The sequence below is a fragment of the Oncorhynchus mykiss genome, chromosome 13 (assembly GCF_057628025.1).
Source record: "Oncorhynchus mykiss isolate SJ-2025 chromosome 13, ASM5762802v1, whole genome shotgun sequence".
NCBI lineage: Eukaryota > Metazoa > Chordata > Actinopteri > Salmoniformes > Salmonidae > Oncorhynchus > Oncorhynchus mykiss.
This window is the reverse complement of record NC_143034.1, coordinates 67743871-67763205: the sequence shown is the minus strand read 5'-3', so window position 1 is coordinate 67763205 and position 19335 is coordinate 67743871. Positions and strand designations below refer to the sequence as shown.

Genomic DNA, 19335 nt, shown 5'->3' with positions numbered 1-19335 from the left:
AATAAGAGCCGTGTTCAAGTACCCATAGTAACAACATGTATACTACATACTTAATGAGAATGAGTTCATTCTAGTATACTGTAAGTGTAATCAAATGGTATTCTTTCAGTTGAGCGTACTAGCGCTGTCTACCGGAAGTTGATGCTGTTGCTATGCAACGTCTTGCTAGAATAAGAAATTACTTTACTAGACATTTTACGACTTCGGGTGTGTTTGTAAATTCATGATAAAGTTGGGAAAGAACATGCAATTCCGGTGCAGCACATGCTGCCTACACAGTTACATGTGTAGGCTAGCGAATTTAATTTTGATGTTTTTTTAATTTTTTTTATCCCAGAATGTTATTTCCTACCTCTCTCTCTCTCTCTCTCTCTTGTTGCTTCATTCCTTCCTTGCTTTCAACAGTTAATTGAAATACGTTAAGTTGTCCGCATCTTTATCATTCTAATGACATGTTTGCATAATAGTGGACTAGAATTAGATGCAGACGGCTTTTAATTCTCTTCACGAAGATTGAATGGTTATGGGTCTGAATAAATATCTGCTATAGACTTCCACCATCACACGTTCGCTCTTCTTTCAAACTCCCCGTGAGTTCTATTGGCTGCTGTATTTAACATTCAGCAAACAAGAGCTTGCATCCCTCTTTGAATAGTTTATTGGTATAAGAAGCGCAACAACAACAAAAAGTCCAGCAAGCTATTCTAGTCTAGCTTTTCCTACATGAGACTCCAAGAGCTAAGCAGCGTTTTTTAAAGTAGAGAGGCCAGCGAGCACAGGTGCGTGCGTTTAGCTCAAGAGACAGGGGCTATACGTTTGAAGTTGTTATGCATAACCCATCATTCATTACTTAAATATAACACAAATACTGCATTGAATGTACTACCTGAAAGAGGTGGGCTAGGACATCTATATCACCACCTATATTATTTATTTTGGATGCAATTTGAATGGAATTGAGAAAGACTGCAAGAGAGTGCTCGTGTGTGTACTGATTTAAAGCAATGATGTTCAAGTGATAGGCTGTTTTAAAACTCTGCAGCTACAATTAAAATATATATATCTTTACAACAAAAAATAAGGTGACCCCAAAAGCCATTCGGTCCTTATATTACTGTATCATAGTCTATTCTGCAGCAATGTAGTCCTACCTGTCACCAGAAAACAAGTGACCATGATGGGATGATAGGTCTACATGATGATAGGTCTACAGGATGATAGGTCTACAGGATGATAGGTCTACATACATGATAGGTCTACATGATGATAGGTCTACAGGATGATAGGTCTACAGGAGGACAGGTCTACAGGATGATAGGTCTACATGATGATAGGTCTACAGGATGATAGGTCTACAGGATGATAGGTCTACATGATGATAGGTTTAAATGATGATAGGTCTACAGGATGATACAGTGCCTTGCGAAAGTATTCAGCCCCCTTGAACTTTGCGACCTTTTGCCACATTTCAGGCTTCAAACATAAAGATATAAAACTGTATTTTTTTGTGAAGAATCAACAACAAGTGGGACACAATCATGAAGTGGAATGACATTTATTGGATATTTCAAACTTTTTTAACAAATCAAAAACTGAAAAATTTGGCGTGCAAAATTATTCAGCCCTCTTAAGTTAATACTTTGTAGCGCCACCTTTTGCTGCGATTACAGCTGTAAGTCGCTTGGGGTGTGTCTCTATCAGTTTTGCACATCGAGAGACTGAAATTTTTTCCCATTCCTCCTTGCAAAACAGCTCGAGCTCAGTGAGGTTGGATGGAGAGCATTTGTGAACAGCAGTTTTCAGTTCTTTCCACAGATTCTCTATTGGATTCAGGTCTGGACTTTGACTTGGCCATTCTAACACCTGGATATGTTTATTTTTGAACCATTCCATTGTAGATTTTGCTTTATGTTTTGGATCATTGTCTTGTTGGAAGACAAATCTCCGTCCCAGTCTCAGGTCTTTTGCAGACTCCATCAGGTTTTCTTACAGAATGGTCCTGTATTTGGCTCCATCCATCTTCCCATCAATTTTAACCATCTTCCCTGTCCCTGCTGAAGAAAAGCAGGCCCAAACCATGATGCTGCCACCACCATGTTTGACAGTGGGGATGGTGTGTTCAGCTGTGTTGCTTTTACGCCAAACATAACGTTTTGCATTGTTGCCAAAAAGTTCAATTTTGGTTTCATCTGACCAGAGCACCTTCTTCCACATGTTTGGTGTGTCTCCCAGGTGGCTTGTGGCAAACTTTAAACAACACTTTTTATGGATATCTTTAAGAAATGTCTTTCTTCTTGCCACTCTTCCATAAAGGCCAGATTTGTGCAATATACGACTGATTGTTGTCCTATGGACAGAGTCTCCCACCTCAGCTGTAGATCTCTGCAGTTCATCCAGAGTGATCATGGGCCTCTTGGCTGCATCTCTGATCAGTCTTCTCCTTGTATGAGCTGAAAGTTTAGAGGGACGGCCAGGTCTTGGTAGATTTGTAGTGGTCTGACACTCCTTCCATTTCAATATTATCGCTTGCACAGTGCTCCTTGGGATGTTTAAAGCTTGGGAAATCTTTTTGTATCCAAATCTGGCTTTAAACTTCTTCACAACAGTATCTCGGACCTGCCTGGTGTGTTCCTTGTTCTTCATGATGCTCTCTGCGCTTTTAACGGACCTCTGAGACTATCACAGTACAGGTGCATTTATACGGAGACTTGATTACACACAGGTGGATTGTATTTATCATCATTAGTCATTTAGGTCAACATTGGATCATTCAGAGATCCTCACTGAACTTCTGGAGAGAGTTTGCTGCACTGAAAGTAAAGGGGCTGAATAATTTTGCACGCCCAATTTTTCAGTTTTTGATTTGTTAAAAAAGTTTGAAATATCCAATAAATGTCGTTCCACTTCATGATTGTGTCCCACTTGTTGTTGATTCTTCACAAAAAAAATACAGTTTTATATCTTTATGTTTGAAGCCTGAAATGTGGCAAAAGGTCGCAAAGTTCAAGGGGGCCGAATACTTTCGCAAGGCACTGTAGGTCTACATGATAATAGGTATACAGGATGATAGGTCTACATGCATTGTGAACTTCCCTCCATAGTGAGGTGGGCTGCCTGTCTGAAGATTGATGACTGATCCTGCAGAGAGCAGAGAGAAGGCCTTAGAGAAGGCCAGAGAGAAGGCCAGAGAGAAGGCCGTAGAGAAGGCCAGAGAGAAGGCCGTAGAGAAGGCCATAGAGAAGGCCATAGAGAGGGCCAGAGAGAAGGCCAGAGAGAAGGCCAGAAGGCCAGAGATAAGGCCGTAGAGAAGGCCAGAGAGAAGGCCGTAGAGAAGGCCAGAGAGAAGGCCGTAGAGAAGCCATGTTTAGACATCAGATATAATTTAACAGTTCCATTTCACGTCATGCTGTTCATATAACTAATAAATAATTATCCCTGGAAAATGGAGTGGTTTTGGGTGGTAAATCTCGGTATCCGGGTTCCCGCCATTCAACCCTAGTTTTTGACCCTCGCTTGTCTGGGAAATAATCCCTAATAAGTGAGTCCTTGCTGATGTTGTGATGTCATCCTAACGCAGGTCAATGTTGCCACTGATGTGTTCAAGGATCTGACATTGTCAAAGCCAACTACGTCATTCCATGAATCAGAGGACTCTACAACCATCTGAGGGTGTGTCCCAATTCTCCAAACTTTCCCCATAATGGTGTAAGCGTTGGCTTACATTGATCCACCACTGAGTATAGTGGCAAGCTTGACAAAAGCCTAAAGAAACCAATTGACAAGTGCCTGAGCAGAACTCAACAAACAGAAGACACTGTACCCAATAGGAGAGATGGAAGAGGAAGCCAGACACCCCACTCAGTGTTTTTGAGCAGAACTCAACAGAAGACACTGTACCCAATAGGAGAGATGGAAGAGGAAGCCAGACACCCCACTCAATGTTTTTGAGCAGAACTCAACAGAAGACACTGTACCCAATAGGAGAGATGGAAGAGGAAGCCAGACACCCCACTCAGTGTTTTTGAGCAGAACTCAACAGAAGACACTGTACCCAATAGGAGAGATGGAAGAGGAAGCCAGACACCCCACTCAGTGTTTTTGAGCAGAACTCAACAGAAGACACTGTACCCAATAGGAGAGATGGAAGAGGAAGCCAGACACCCCACTCAATGTTTTTGTATTTTATTTGATGGTTTAATGAAAGTCAATGAACTATAAGAGTGTTAACCAAAATCTGTCCTCAGGACCCCAAGAGCTGCATGTTTTCTTTCTCTCCATAGCACTACACAGCTTATTCATCAGCTGTGTAGTGCTATGGGGGGGCAGGACCGAGTTTGGGAAACGCTTGTTGACCAGACCTGTTGACCAGACCCAGTTGCTCTTGCATTGGTTTCTATGGGAGACACGCCCAGTTAATTCGACTGGAAATTACAATTTAAAATGGTAAACGGCTTGAGTGAACTATCTTAATTTATCCACTATCTTTGCCCTTTAGCCAATCAACAGAGATTTTGGAGTACCCATAGTGATGGATAGAGGGTGCACTTGCCACAAGACCAGAGATTGTAGTACCTCATCAACCCACATCTGACATCTGCTGCTGATCCCAATGGCTGATTCTAGTAATTCCGGAAGACACAGCAGTTCCTGTCTAACACTGAGCAGAATTGCTGCCTAGTACCTACATGTTCAAGCATCCTTTTCAGTTGTGGAGCGTCTCTTCAGCATTGGAGGGCATGTCATCAGAGGCAACAGCTGGTCACTTTTAAAAAGCCAGTTATAAACTTGAGTTGTCATGGAATCATTTTTAACACTTAAAATATAGTTGAGATGTGATTTAAAAACTACATATGGTGTGGTGTGTGTGATGCAGCACTCCGGATGTAGTAACTGAAAAATGACAAATAAATTGTATCAAATGCGACTTTATTAAACATTTTCTTTCCATTTACATTATCGTAATAAAATTCCTCTAAAACAGAAGCACACAGCTATGTTGTACCAATGGGAGACTTTTACAACTCTAAAATGAAGCATGTTCAAGAACCTCGAGAACACGATCCCAGGAAAAAATATATATTCATATATATATATATATTTCATTTTTCATATACTTTTGATATCTTCTATATTTTCACTTATAATAAAAGGCACTTGGAATATGTTTTAAAATACTGACATTTAAAATATCTAAAAAAATGTGCAAAAAATAACTTGGATACAGGCCTCTCGTGGCCTTAGTCTTGAATTAACCCTTTGCGCACTGCTGTGGCACTTCAGTCAATGAATGGCATCCCTTGTAAGTGGCACTAATATTGCTAGCTATCACAATTTAGTGCCCCAAATGTTCCTTTGTTAAGCACATACTGTGACTCGTTATAGCTTCATTATTCATTGGCGTCAATTAGCTTCTTGTTTTTAACCCTTTCGGGTAAAAAGTACCGCTTCTTTTCAACTATGACAGATAGGGGGTTCATTCTAAAAAAGAAAACATAAATCCAACATAAAAGTTATTGCTATTGATCCTCAAAACCAGCAAATTACAGAACCATATCAACCCACTGAGAATCAATTGACTTATACATTTGACATTTTCAACTGTTGGCAATTGGCACATCCCCTATAATATAAAGACTCGTGGGGAAGACAAAAGTGCAGAACATTACATAACAGAACGTGCCCAAAGGGTTAATGATTCAAACAGCTTATTTTATATTGAAATATGTGGAACCTGGAATAGGATCCGTGTCAATTTCAGCTTTCTCCACCCAGCAGCCTAGAACCCTAGCCTGGTCCCAGATCCGTTTGTGCTGTCTTGCCAACTCCTATTGTCATTGTCATGAATTCGCCAGACTGAACAAACAGATCTGGGACCACGCTACCAGAACACTCCTCTCTCTCTCTCTGGCTTCAATGAGCAAGAGAGACAGAGGAGGAGAGAGAGATGAAGGGATGAAAGGACAGAGGGGATTGGACTGGGGAGACCAGTCATGTCTGAGGATTCCACTGTTGCCAGGGAAACCTAGCCTACTTATTAACACCTGTTACCGGTGACATCATCTGACTCTGAAATCACACTGGAGGTTGGTCCACTGACATGGAGGTGGTTTGCTTCTACCATGCCTGCCTGGAGGGAGATAGAAATACTGGCCACCAAAGAGGAGGCTAGAGAGTGTGTCCATGTGTGGAGCACTCTCCGTGTGTGTGTGACCACAGTGATTAAGTGTGGCCGAGGCAGAAATAGAAATATGCAGTGAATCTGCACAGCACAAATCCTCCCTTGTCTTGTCAGAGACAGCACTGCAGCCTCCTGCACTGCAGCCTCCTGCACTGCAGCCTCCTGCACTGCAGCCTCCTGCACTGCAGCCTCCTGCACTGCAGCCTCCTGCACTGCAGCCTCCTGCACTGCAGCCTCCTGCACTGCAGCCTCCTGCACAACATTACTTATTTTAACCCTCTCCTTACAAACCCCAAACATATTTAGCCAGAGAGGATTATACTGGATATCTGGGTTTGTTTACTGTGTGTGTGAGTGCGCGCATATTTTAGTGTTTTACCCTGTCTGTCTGCATGCGTGCCTGTTTGTGTGTGTGCCTGTCTGTTTGTGTGTGTATGTGCCTGTTTGTGTGTGTATGTGCCTGTTTGTGTGTGTGCCTGTCTGTTTGTGTGTGTATGTGCTTGTTTGTGTGTGTGCCTGTCTGTTTGTGTGTGTATGTGCCTGTTTGTGTGTGTGCCTGTCTGTTTGTGTGTGTATGTGCCTGTTTGTGTGTGTGCCTGTCTGTTTGTGTGTGTATGTGCCTGTTTGTGTGTGTGTGCCTGTTTGTGTGTGTGTATGTGTGTGTGTGTGCCTGTTTGTGTATGTGTGTGCCTGTTTGTGTGTGCCTGTTTGTGTGTGCCTGTTTGTGTGTGCCTGTGTGTGTGTGTGTGTGTGTGTGCCTGTTTGTGTGTGTTTTTTACTCTAACCCTCTGGTGAAAAGCTTTGTGGCGACCGCTGACCGGCTACAGAGGGAGTGAGAGAGTTCAGCCTTTTGGCTTTAATTTATATAGAAAAAAACAGAGAGCAGACAGAGTTCAGTGACCTAGTTTCCCTGCTGGCTGGCAGCATCAGGCAGGGAGAGGAGAGAGAGAGAAATGGGGTGGGCACTGACTTCAGAGATGAGAGGCCCTGGTGAGGGTGGGATGGGCTCTCTCTACCCTGTTCATTCATTTCTCCATTCACCCCCCCCCCCCTCCCCCCATCCTCCTCTCCAGGCTACCCACCATTTTAGATGTTCATATTGTAATTCAGTTGATGTTGTCATGGGGATCCCTTCCTCTAAACCTAGGTCTGGTAAACCCTTCGTCTAGCCTAGCCCTAGGTCTGTTAAACCCTTCGTCTAGCCTAGCCCTAGGTCTGTTAAACCCTTCGTCTAGCCTAGCCCTAGGTCTGTTAAACCCTTCAGCTAGCCTAGCCCTAGGTCTGTTAAACCCTTCATCTAGTCTAGCCCTAGGTCTGGTAAACCCTTAGTCTAGCCTAGCCCTAGGTCTGGTAAACCCTTAGTCTAGCCTAGCCCTAGGTCTGGTAAACCCTTTGTCTAGCCTAGCCCTAGGTCTGTTAAACCCTTCATCTAGCCGAGCCCTAGCTAGGTCTGGTAAACCCTTAGTCTAGCCTAGCCCTAGGTCTGGTAAACCCTTCATCTAGCCTAGCCCTAGGTCTGTTAAACCCTTCATCTAGCCGAGCCCTAGCTAGGTATGTTAAACCCTTCGTCTAGCCTAGCCCTAGGTCTGTTAAACCCTTCATCTAGCCTAGCCCTAGGTCTGTTAAACCCTTCGTCTAGCCTAGCCCTAAGTCTGTTAAACCCTTCATCTAGCCTAGCCCTAGATCTGTTAAACCCTTCGTCTAGCCTAGCCCTAGGTCTGTTAAACCCAATCCCTAACAGATGCCCTCTATGTTTGCATTCAGAAGTTCAGAACCCATCCTCTCCTCTGGATGGTGCTGTGTAAATTGGACACTGATTAATGTGTCCAGTCTGTGTAGCTATGGGCCTTTATACCACCACAACCACTCCATCTACTGGACCACATGGTCACTTTGACAGCACCATAAACATCATGTGTGGGTCTGGAGGTAAACCCTGCCAATAGATGGACTCAGAGAGAGTGTGGGTCTGGAGGTAAACCCTGTCAATAGATGGACTCAGAGAGAGTGTGGGTCTGGAGGTAAACCCTGTCAATAGATGGACTCAGAGAGAGTGTGGGTCTGGAGGTAAACCCTGTCAATAGATGGACTCAGAGAGAGTGTGGGTCTGGAGGTAAACCCTGTCAATAGATGGACTCAGAGAGAGTGTGGGTCTGGAGATAAACCCTGCAATAGATGGACTCAGAGAGAGTATTGGTCTGGAGATAAACCCTGCAATAGATGGACTCAGAGAGAGAGTGTTGGTCTGGAGGTAAACCCTGCAATAGATGGACTCAGAGAGAGTGTTGGTCTGGAGATAAACCCTGCAATAGATGGACTCAGAGAGAGTGTGGGTCTGGAGGTAAACCCTGCAATAGATGGACTCAGAGAGTGTGTGGGTCTGGAGGTAAACCCTGTCAATAGATGGACTCAGAGAGAGTGTGGGTCTGGAGGTAAACCCTGTCAATAGATGGACTCAGAGAGTGTGTGGGTCTGGAGGTAAACCCTGTCAATAGATGGACTCAGAGAGAGTGTGGGTCTGGAGGTAAACCCTGTCAATAGATGGACTCAGAGAGAGTGTGGGTCTGGAGGTAAACCCTGTCAATAGATGGACTCAGAGAGAGTGTGGGTCTGGAGGTAAACCCTGTCAATGGATGGACTCAGAGAGTGTGTGGGTCTGGAGGTAAACCCTGTCAATAGATGGACTCAGAGAGAGTGTGGGTCTGGAGGTAAACCCTGTCAATAGATGGACTCAGAGAGAGTGTGGGTCTGGAGGTAAACCCTGTCAATGGATGGACTCAGAGAGTGTGTGGGTCTGGAGGTAAACCCTGCCAATAGATGGACTCAGAGAGTGTGTACTCTCTCTACAGAGTGAGGATCTGTACAGGGCCTCTTCTATAACGGTGTGATTGTCAGTGAGGATTATATCATATTATTATTATAAATTGACCACCCCCTGACCCCACTGGGTCGTGTTCATTAGGCACCAAACAGAATGAAAAACTAAGGGACAATCTATGCTCAGAAACACTACTATTCCATTGCAAAACATGTTTTTATGTTTTCTGTTGCATGTCCTAATGAACACAACCCTGTTCAGGACAGGAAGGAACATCATCCCTACAGCCCCTCCATATCCCAGGCCAGCCCAGGGAGAAAGCTGAGTTACAGAGCAGCCATCACAAGAAATATAAAACAAAACTTCAACATCACAAAATGTCTCGTCTGAACATCGATGACAACAGAACAAACAAATGACTAACAAAAACTACTGTAATTATTCTCAAAACGATGGGCATACCGTCATGGAATATAAAGTATGGACATACAGTATGGAATATAAAGTATGGACATACTGTATGGAATATAAAGTATGGACATACCGTATGGACAATAAAGTATGGACATACCGTATGGACAATAAAGTATGGACATACCGTATGGAATATAAAGTATGGACATACCGTATGGACAATAAAGTATGGACATACCGTATGGAATATAAAGTATGGACATACCGTATGGACATACCATATGGACAATAAAGTATGGACAATAAAGTATGGACATACCGTATGGAATATAAAGTATGGACATACCGTATGGACATACCGTATGGACAATAAAGTATGGACATACTGTATGGAAAATAAAGTATGGACATACCGTATGGAAAATAAAGTATGGACATACCGTATGGACAATAAAGTATGGACATACCGTATGGAATATAAAGTATGGACATACCGTATGGACATACCGTATGGACAATAAAGTATGGACAATAAAGTATGTACATACCGTATGGACAATAAAGTATGGACATACTGTATGGAAAATAAAGTATGGACATACTGTATGGAAAATAAAGTATGGACATACTGTATGGACAATAAAGTATGGACAATAAAGTATGGACAATAAAGTATGGACATACCGTATGGGCAATAAAGTATGGACATACCGTATGGACAATAAAGTATGGACATACCGTATGGACAATAAAGTATGGACATACTGTATGGAAAATAAAGTACGGACATTCCGTATGGACAATAAAGTATGGACAATAAAGTATGGACAATAAAGTATGGACATACTGTATGGACATACCGTATGGACAATAAAGTATGGACAATAAAGTATGGACAATAAAGTATGGACAATAAAGTATGGACAATAAAGTGTGGACATACTGTATGGACATACCGTATGGACAATAAAGTATGGACAATAAAGTATGGACATACCGTATGGACAATAAAGTATGGACATACTGTATGGAAAATAAAGTATGGACATGCCGTATGGACAATAAAGTATGGACATCCCGTATGGACAATAAAGTATGGACATACCGTATGGACAATAAAGTATGGACATACCGTATGGACAATAAAGTATGGACATACTGTATGGACAATAAAGTATGGACATACCGTATGGACAATAAAGTATGGACATACCGTATGGACATACCGTATGGACAATAAAGTATGGACATACCGTATGGACATACCGTATGGAAAATAAAGTATGGACATACCGTATGGACAATAAAGTATGGACATACTGTATGGAATATAAAGTATGGACATACCGTATGGACATACCGTATGGAAAATAAAGTATGGACATACCGTATGGAAAATAAAGTATGGACATACTGTATGGAATATAAAGTATGGACATACTGTATGGACAATAAAGTATGGACATACTGTATGGAATATAAAGTATGGACATACCGTATGGACATACCGTATGGAAAATAAAGTATGGACATACCGTATGGAAAATAAAGTATGGACATACCGTATGGACAATAAAGTATGGACATACCGTATGGAAAATAAAGTATGGACATACCGTATGGAATATAAAGTATGGACATACTGTATGGAAAATAAAGTATGGACATACCGTATGGACATACCGTATGGAAAATAAAGTATGGACATACCGTATGGACAATAAAGTATGGACATACTGTATGGAATATAAAGTATGGACATATCGTATGGACATACCGTATGGAAAATAAAGTATGGACATACCGTATGGAAAATAAAGTATGGACATACTGTATGGAATATAAAGTATGGACATACTGTATGGACAATAAAGTATGGACATACTGTATGGAATATAAAGTATGGACATACCGTATGGACATACCGTATGGAAAATAAAGTATGGACATACCGTATGGAAAATAAAGTATGGACATACCGTATGGACATACCGTATGGAAAATAAAGTATGGACATACCGTATGGAAAATAAAGTATGGACATACCGTATGGAATATAAAGTATGGACATACTGTATGGACATACCGTATGGACATACCGTATGGACATACCGTATGGACAATAAAGTATGGACATACCGTATGGAAAATAAAGTATGGACATACCGTATGGAATATAAAGTATGGACATACTGTATGGACATACCATATGGACATACCGTATGGACAATAAAGTATGGACATACCGTATGGAATATAAAGTATGGACATACTGTATGGACATACCGTATGGACATACCGTATGGACAATAAAGTATGGACATACCGTATGGACATACCGTATGGACATACCGTATGGACAATAAAGTATGGACATACCGTATGGAAAATAAAGTATGGACATACTGTATGGAATATAAAGTATGGACATACCGTATGGACAATAAAGTATGGACATACCGTATGGAAAATAAAGTATGGACATACCGTATGGAAGATAAAGTATGGACATACCGTATGGAAAATAAAGTATGGACATACCGTATGGAAGATAAAGTATGGACATACCGTATGGACAATAAAGTATGGACATACCGTATGGAAAATAAAGTATGGACATACCGTATGGAAGATAAAGTATGGACATACCGTATGGAAAATAAAGTATGGACATACCGTATGGAAGATAAAGTATGGACATACCGTATGGACAATAAAGTATGGACATACCGTATGGAAAATAAAGTATGGACATACCGTATGGAAGATAAAGTATGGACATACCGTATGGACAATAAAGTATGGACATACCGTATGGAATATAAAGTATGGACATACCGTATGGAATATAAAGTATGGACATACCGTATGGAATATAAAGTATGGACATACCGTATGGACAATAAAGTATGGACATACCGTATGGAATATAAAGTATGGACATACCGTATGGAATATAAAGTATGGACATACTGTATGGAATATAAAGTATGGACATACCGTATGGACAATAAAGTATGGACATACCGTATGGAATATAAAGTATGGACATACCGTATGGAATATAAAGTATGGACATACCGTATGGACAATAAAGTATGGACATACCGTATGGAATATAAAGTATGGACATACCGTATGGAATATAAAGTATGGACATACCGTATGGAATATAAAGTATGGACATACCGTATGGACAATAAAGTATGGACATACCGTATGGAATATAAAGTATGGACATACCGTATGGAAGATAAAGTATGGACATACCGTATGGAATATAAAGTATGGACATACCGTATGGAATATAAAGTATGGACATACCGTATGGAAGATAAAGTATGGACATACTGTATGGACATACCGTATGGACAATAAAGTATGGACATACTGTATGGACAATAAAGTATGGACATACCGTATGGACATACCGTATGGACAATAAAGTATGGACATACTGTATGGACAATAAAGTATGGACATACCGTATGGAATATAAAGTATGGACATACCGTATGGAATATAAAGTATGGACATACCGTATGGAATATAAAGTATGGACATACCGTATGGAATATAAAGTATGGACATACCGTATGGACAATAAAGTATGGACATACCGTATGGAATATAAAGTATGGACATACCGTATGGAAGATAAAGTATGGACATACCGTATGGAATATAAAGTATGGACATACCGTATGGAATATAAAGTATGGACATACCGTATGGAAGATAAAGTATGGACATACTGTATGGACATACCGTATGGACAATAAAGTATGGACATACTGTATGGACAATAAAGTATGGACATACCGTATGGACATACCGTATGGACAATAAAGTATGGACATACTGTATGGACAATAAAGTATGGACATACCGTATGGAATATAAAGTATGGACATACCGTATGGAATATAAAGTATGGACATACCGTATGGAATATAAAGTATGGACATACCGTATGGAATATAAAGTATGGACATACCGTATGGAAAATAAAGTATGGACATACTGTATGGACAATAAAGTATGGACATACTGTATGGACATACCGTATGGACAATAAAGTATGGACATACTGTATGGACAATAAAGTATGGACATACCGTATGGACATACCGTATGGACAATAAAGTATGGACATACTGTATGGACAATAAAGTATGGACATACCGTATGGAATATAAAGTATGGACATACCGTATGGAATATAAAGTATGGACATACCGTATGGAATATAAAGTATGGACATACCGTATGGAAAATGGAAATGTAAGACCTTTAAAGAAAGATGGAGAGAGAGTGAGTAGAGGGGGAGGGGTATTTGGCTCTTCAGGGGAATGTTTCTTGTGTTGAGATGCTCCTCTCACCTGTCCTCTTCTCCTCTCACCTCCCCTCCTATACCCACATAACATGGTTCACTCAACATTCTACATCCATCATATCTCTGCGACGCCAGCTTATGGAAGGACCCTAGTCCACAGAGAAAGGTGTCCGTTTCAAGCCTGAGCGTAAATGAAGGGAAAACCAAGGTAGTGAAGATGGAAAGAGAAAGACAGAATGTTTCCAGAGAGCCACAAGTACAAGTTGGCAGGTCCATGTTTTGTAAAACGTAACAAAGACATTGGTGTGTACGGTATAAATGCATGTTGAATGCATTAATCCAACCATACGGATTCTAACATAAGTCAATTGTTCTAAAGTCTGTGAATTAACCCCACTTCCTTGGAAAAGTGAAGTGAGGCAGTTTGTAGTGTGGCTGTGTTCTGTGACCAGCCCAGCTGTACGTAGCAGTACAGCCTGATTCACACCGTAGGACCAAACCCTGCCTAACTGTAGCAGCCTGGCCTGGTTACGGCATGATGCTGAACCATGCTCAACAGAACAATGTGAAAAGAAAATCCCAGCCAGCACGGTACGGTTTGAGTCAGTCCTATAGTGTCAATCAGCCTGTGTCACACACCCCGTGGTTCAGGATACACAGCTCCCAGTCTACCCTCAAGGCTGGATATCTTTTGGCACAATGTGGGACTGTTGAACTCGGGACAAAGCAACCAACAGCCAACTCCACAAGGACTCAGGACTCTTCAGTGGACAGACACCTGTTTTACACAGCTGCTTTTAATGAAAGGTCATTTCAAACACTGTTCCACAACACAGTGTGGTACTTAAACAGTGTACCTTTCATACTCAGTACTTAACTCACTGTGTCATTTAGAAGTAGAGTTGTTGTGGACAATACTAGATTGGACTGGGAGGCTGACTGACCGGAGTAATTCACCTGTCCACCAGGGGGGTACATAACAACACCTGTGCCATAGACGTTACCGTGATGAAGAAGAAGAAGAAGAATATTGGTCATTTGCTGGGTGATATAACACCGTTTGTCTGCCTTCTAAGACTTTAGCTGCTCTGCGTCCTTACACAAGCCCCTAGTTTGCAACAACAAGCCCGTCACATATCATTGTGGAAAGGACTGGTCCACGATGGTCACCCTCCCCGAATCGGGAAAAGATTGTCAAAAATAGTCATCAAAGTGCTCACGTTTAGTTTCGGTTATGTTTGGGGAGAGTTGTTGAGAGGTTAGCAGCAGTTGTGAGGTTTACATCACTATCGCCTGGGTTGATGTTCTGACTAAAAGGGGGTTGTGTGCTCCTTGGTTGGATGTCATTCTGATTGACATCACCCTACTATTTAAAGTAAGGAGATGCAGTCAATTCATCCGTAATCCCCTTCTAAATCAGTTTGACTTCACTTCCGATAAAACAGGAAGTTTGTCCAATTGTGTTCACAGCACTTTGTAGGAAGTAGTTTCTGTAACCTTTAAAGCAGCGGAATGGGGACGTACTGTGTGTTGCTAGCCTAGCAGTGAGCGCCTCCTACTGTTTCATTTGTGTGTCTACCTCACTGCTCGGCCACAGAGCACACTGTCAACATGAACATTATCAATACATACACATGAGGTGGAGCTTGAGGAAGGACACAGAGCATTAGAAGACTGTCATCAATACATACACATGAGGTGTAGCTTGAGGAAGGACACAGAGCATTAGAAGACTGTCCTCAATACATACACATGAGGTGTAGCTTGAGGAAGGACACAGAGCATTAGAAGGCTGTCCTTTCCATGGAGCCCGTCCAGAAACAACGCCAGAGACAGAGAATGTGGGGAAGAGGTGAGGAGGGCCGCTGTTGCATTTTTTTCAAGCCTTATGAAATAATACAAAATGACACATGATTGAAATGTATTTATGAGTTGTTGATGGTCCCAAGATGTGCTAGATAAATGCAAAGATAGCAGTGCCAGATACCCCAGTTTTTGTCCGAGACAATTTTACAAACTGAGGTGTGGACTTTGTTGTTAAGTTTAAGCTGTCTGAAAGTAGACGTTCTTTCTTTTCACGTCAATTTCTTTCTACCTTTTTCTACATTTTCTCAGCTCCCCTTCAGTTCTTCTGGAATGTGTGTGTGTGTGCGTGTGCATGTGTGTGTGCGTGTGCGTGTATGTTAGTTGACCACAGCTGGCTTAAGCACAACCGTGCCGGAGGGGATGACCACCCAGGACAGGGGGTCGTGGGAGGCCCCCGTGGAGAGGTTCAGCACCCCCCCACGATGAAGCTTGTCCTTCCCCTCCTCCCCCCCAATTTTCCCCTTGTGGTGACACCCGTGGTGGTGGGCCCTGCGCTCTGAGACGGACGACCCCATGGATCCTCCTAGGGACACGGGCACCATGGTGGGCCCCAGCCCCAGGGCTGAGGAGGGGAAGGCCGGGGAGAGCCCCAGGGACGACTTGGTGGCCAGGCTCAGAGGAGAACCATTGAAGGACAGGATGGAGGTGGTGCACGGGGAGCTGGGGCACCCGCCCAGCGTGCTCAGGTCCAGGGGCCGGGGGGCGAGGGGGGATAGAGGCATGGAGCCCGCCAGGCCCTGCAGAGCGTGGCCCCCCAGGAGAGCGGCAGCGGCGCTGGGGATGATGATATGGGCCCCACTGATGTAGCTCAGCTCCGACTCCCCCAGCTTACCCCCTCTTCCACCCATCCCCACCCCCAGGGGACCCACCTTGAGCAGGGAGCTCAGCCCACCCGGAGAGCCTTGCTCCTGGGCTACAGAGTGGCCGTGGGCCTTGATGTGCTTACGGAGGGAGCTAGGGTCTGTGTAGCGCTTCAGGCAGCCAGCCATCTTGCAGTAGTAGGGCTTGTCCACGTAGTGGGTGCGCGTGTGCTTGAACCGGTCGCTGGAGTTGGAGTAGCGCTTGCTGCAGCCCTCGTATGGACAGATGTAGGGCTTCTCACCTGAGGAGAAAAGACATTCAGGTAAGTTATTCAATTCAATCAACTTGGATTCGTTATTTTAGTGTTAGAGATTGCATGAAGGAAGGAATGTGTTCATGTGTATACAGCATACAAAATAATGTGTGACTTTACAGTGAGGGAATCTTTTCAGTCTGTCTGTCTGTCTGTCTGTCTGTCTGTCTGTCTGTCTGTCTGTCTGTCTCTTTCTGAGTGTCTGTCTGTCTGTCTGTCTGTCTGTCTGTCTGAGTGTCTGTGTGTGAGTGTCTGACCAACCTGTGTGTGAGTGTCTGTGTGTGAGTGTCTGACCAACCTGTGTGTGAGTGTCTGACCAACCTGTGTGTGAGTGTCTGACCAACCTGTGTGTGAGTGTCTGACCAACCTGTGTGTGAGTGTCTGACCAACCTGTGTGTGAGTGTCTGACCAACCTGTGTGTGAGTGTCTGACCAACCTGTGTGTGAGTGTCTGACCAACCTGTGTGTGAGTGTCTGTGTGTGAGTGTCTGACCAACCTGTGTGTGAGTGTCTGACCAACCTGTGTGTGAGTGTCTGACCAACCTGTGTGTGAGTGTCTGACCAACCTGTGTGTGAGTGTCTGACCAACCTGTGTGTGAGTGTCTGACCAACCTGTGTGTGAGTGTCTGACCAACCTGTGTGTGAGTGTCTGACCAACCTGTGTGTGAGTGTCTGACCAACCTGTGTGTGAGTGTCTGACCAACCTGTGTGTGAGTGTCTGACCAACCTGTGTGTGAGTGTCTGTGTGTGAGTGTCTGACCAACCTGTGTGTGAGTGTCTGACCAACCTGTGTGTGAGTGTCTGACCAACCTGTGTGTGAGTGTCTGACCAACCTGTGTGTGAGTGTCTGACCAACCTGTGTGTGAGTGTCTGACCAACCTGTGTGTGAGTGTCTGACCAACCTGTGTGTGAGTGTCTGACCAACCTGTGTGTGAGTGTCTGACCAACCTGTGTGTGAGTGTCTGACCAACCTGTGTGTGAGTGTCTGACCAACCTGTGTGTGAGTGTCTGACCAACCTGTGTGTGAGTGTCTGACCAACCTGTGTGTGAGTGTCTGACCAACCTGTGTGTGAGTGTCTGACCAACCTGTGTGTGAGTGTCTGACCAACCTGTGTGTGAGTGTCTGACCAACCTGTGTGTGAGTGTCTGACCAACCTGTGTGTGTGTCTGACCAACCTGTGTGTGAGTGTCTGACCAACCTGTGTGTGAGTGTCTGACCAACCTGTGTGTGAGTGTCTGACCAACCTGTGTGTGAGTGTCTGACCAACCTGTGTGTGAGTGTCTGACCAACCTGTGTGTGAGTGTCTGACCAACCTGTGTGTGAGCGGTTGTGTATCTTGAGGTTCTCCAGGCGAGAGAAACTCTTGTTGCAGGTGGGGCAGCGGTGAGGCTTCTCATTGGTGTGTGTACGGATATGGATAAGCATCTTGTACCTGCACACACACACACACACACACACACACACACACACACACACACACACTTGAGTATAATAACAGGTGCACACGCATACCCTTATGGAACAATGAAAAGTGAGGAAGGTAGTTTTGAATGATACGGCACACTCATAGAGGTGTTAAGACTGGTTTCATGAAGGACTTCTAAATGTCTTATGTTGGACACATTTCAGTGGTCAGTTAATCATCTCAGTCATGATCTGAGGTCAATCTCACCTAGCGTTGAAGCCCCGCCCTCTGCGAGCGCAGCCGTCCCAGTGGCAGCAGTACCCAGAATCCTTTTCAGGTTTGACGTGGAAGTCGTTGACGTGGTCCACAAGGTCTTGCAGGGACTCAAAGAGAAGATGGCACTGGAGAGAGAGAGTGGGGAGAAAGAGTGGGGGGAGAGAGAGAGTGGGGAGAGAGAGAGGGGGGAGAGAGAGAGAGGGGGAGAGAGTGGGGAGAGAGAGAGATGGGGGAGAGAGAGATGGGGGGAGAGAGAGAGTGGGGAGAGAGAGAGGGGGGAGAGAGAGAGGGGGGAGAGAGGGGGGGGGGGAGAGAGGGGGAGAGAGAGAGGGGGAGAGAGAGAGTGGGGAGAGAGAGATGGGGGAGAGAGAGAGTGGGGGAGAGAGAGGGGAGAGAGAGATGGGGGATAGAGAGAGTGGAGAGAGAGAGGGGAGATGGAGAGGGGAGAGAGAGATGGGGAGAAGGGGGGAGAGGGGGAGAGAGAGATGAGGGGGAGAGAGAGATGGGGGAGAGAGGGGGGAGAGGGAGAGGGGGGAGAAAGAGATGGGGGAGAGAGAGATGGGGGAGAGAGAGAGTGGGGAGAGAGAGGGGGGAGAGAGAGATGGGGGAGAGAGGGGGGAGAGAGAGGGGAGAGGGAGAGGGGGAGAGAGAGATGGGGGAGAAAGGGGGGAGAGAGAGGGGGGGGGGGAGAGGGGGGAGAGAGAGATGGGGGAGAGAGAGATGGGGGAGAGAGAGGGGAGAGGGAGAGGGGGAGAGAGAGATGGAGGAGAGGGGGGAGGGGGGAGAGAGAGATGAGGGGGGAGAGAGAGATGGGGGAGAGAGAGGGGAGAGGGGGGAGAGAGATGAGGGGGGAGAGAGAGATGGGGAGAGAGAGGGGAGAGGGAGAGGGGGGAGAGAGAGATGGGGGAGAGCGGGGGGAGAGATGGGG

The 19335-nt window shown here is 44.3% G+C and overlaps 2 protein-coding genes across 2 annotated transcripts in view; both read right to left on the bottom strand.

Moving 5' to 3' along the window:
- The window catches only part of vasnb (vasorin b), a 438263-nt gene that overhangs the window by 130840 nt on the left and 288088 nt on the right, over positions 1-19335 (bottom strand). The window lies entirely within an intron of this gene.
- The window catches only part of glis2b (GLIS family zinc finger 2b), a 70520-nt gene continuing 64930 nt past the window's right edge, over positions 13746-19335 (bottom strand). Inside the window, exons 5-7 of the mRNA XM_090197325.1 lie at positions 18399-18532; positions 18040-18158; positions 13746-16714 (exon numbers count right to left, since the gene is read on the bottom strand). Of these exons, the coding sequence (XP_090053451.1) occupies positions 15930-16714; positions 18040-18158; positions 18399-18532 (1038 nt within the window). The 3' untranslated portion in view covers positions 13746-15929. The remainder of the gene's footprint in view (positions 16715-18039; positions 18159-18398; positions 18533-19335) is intronic.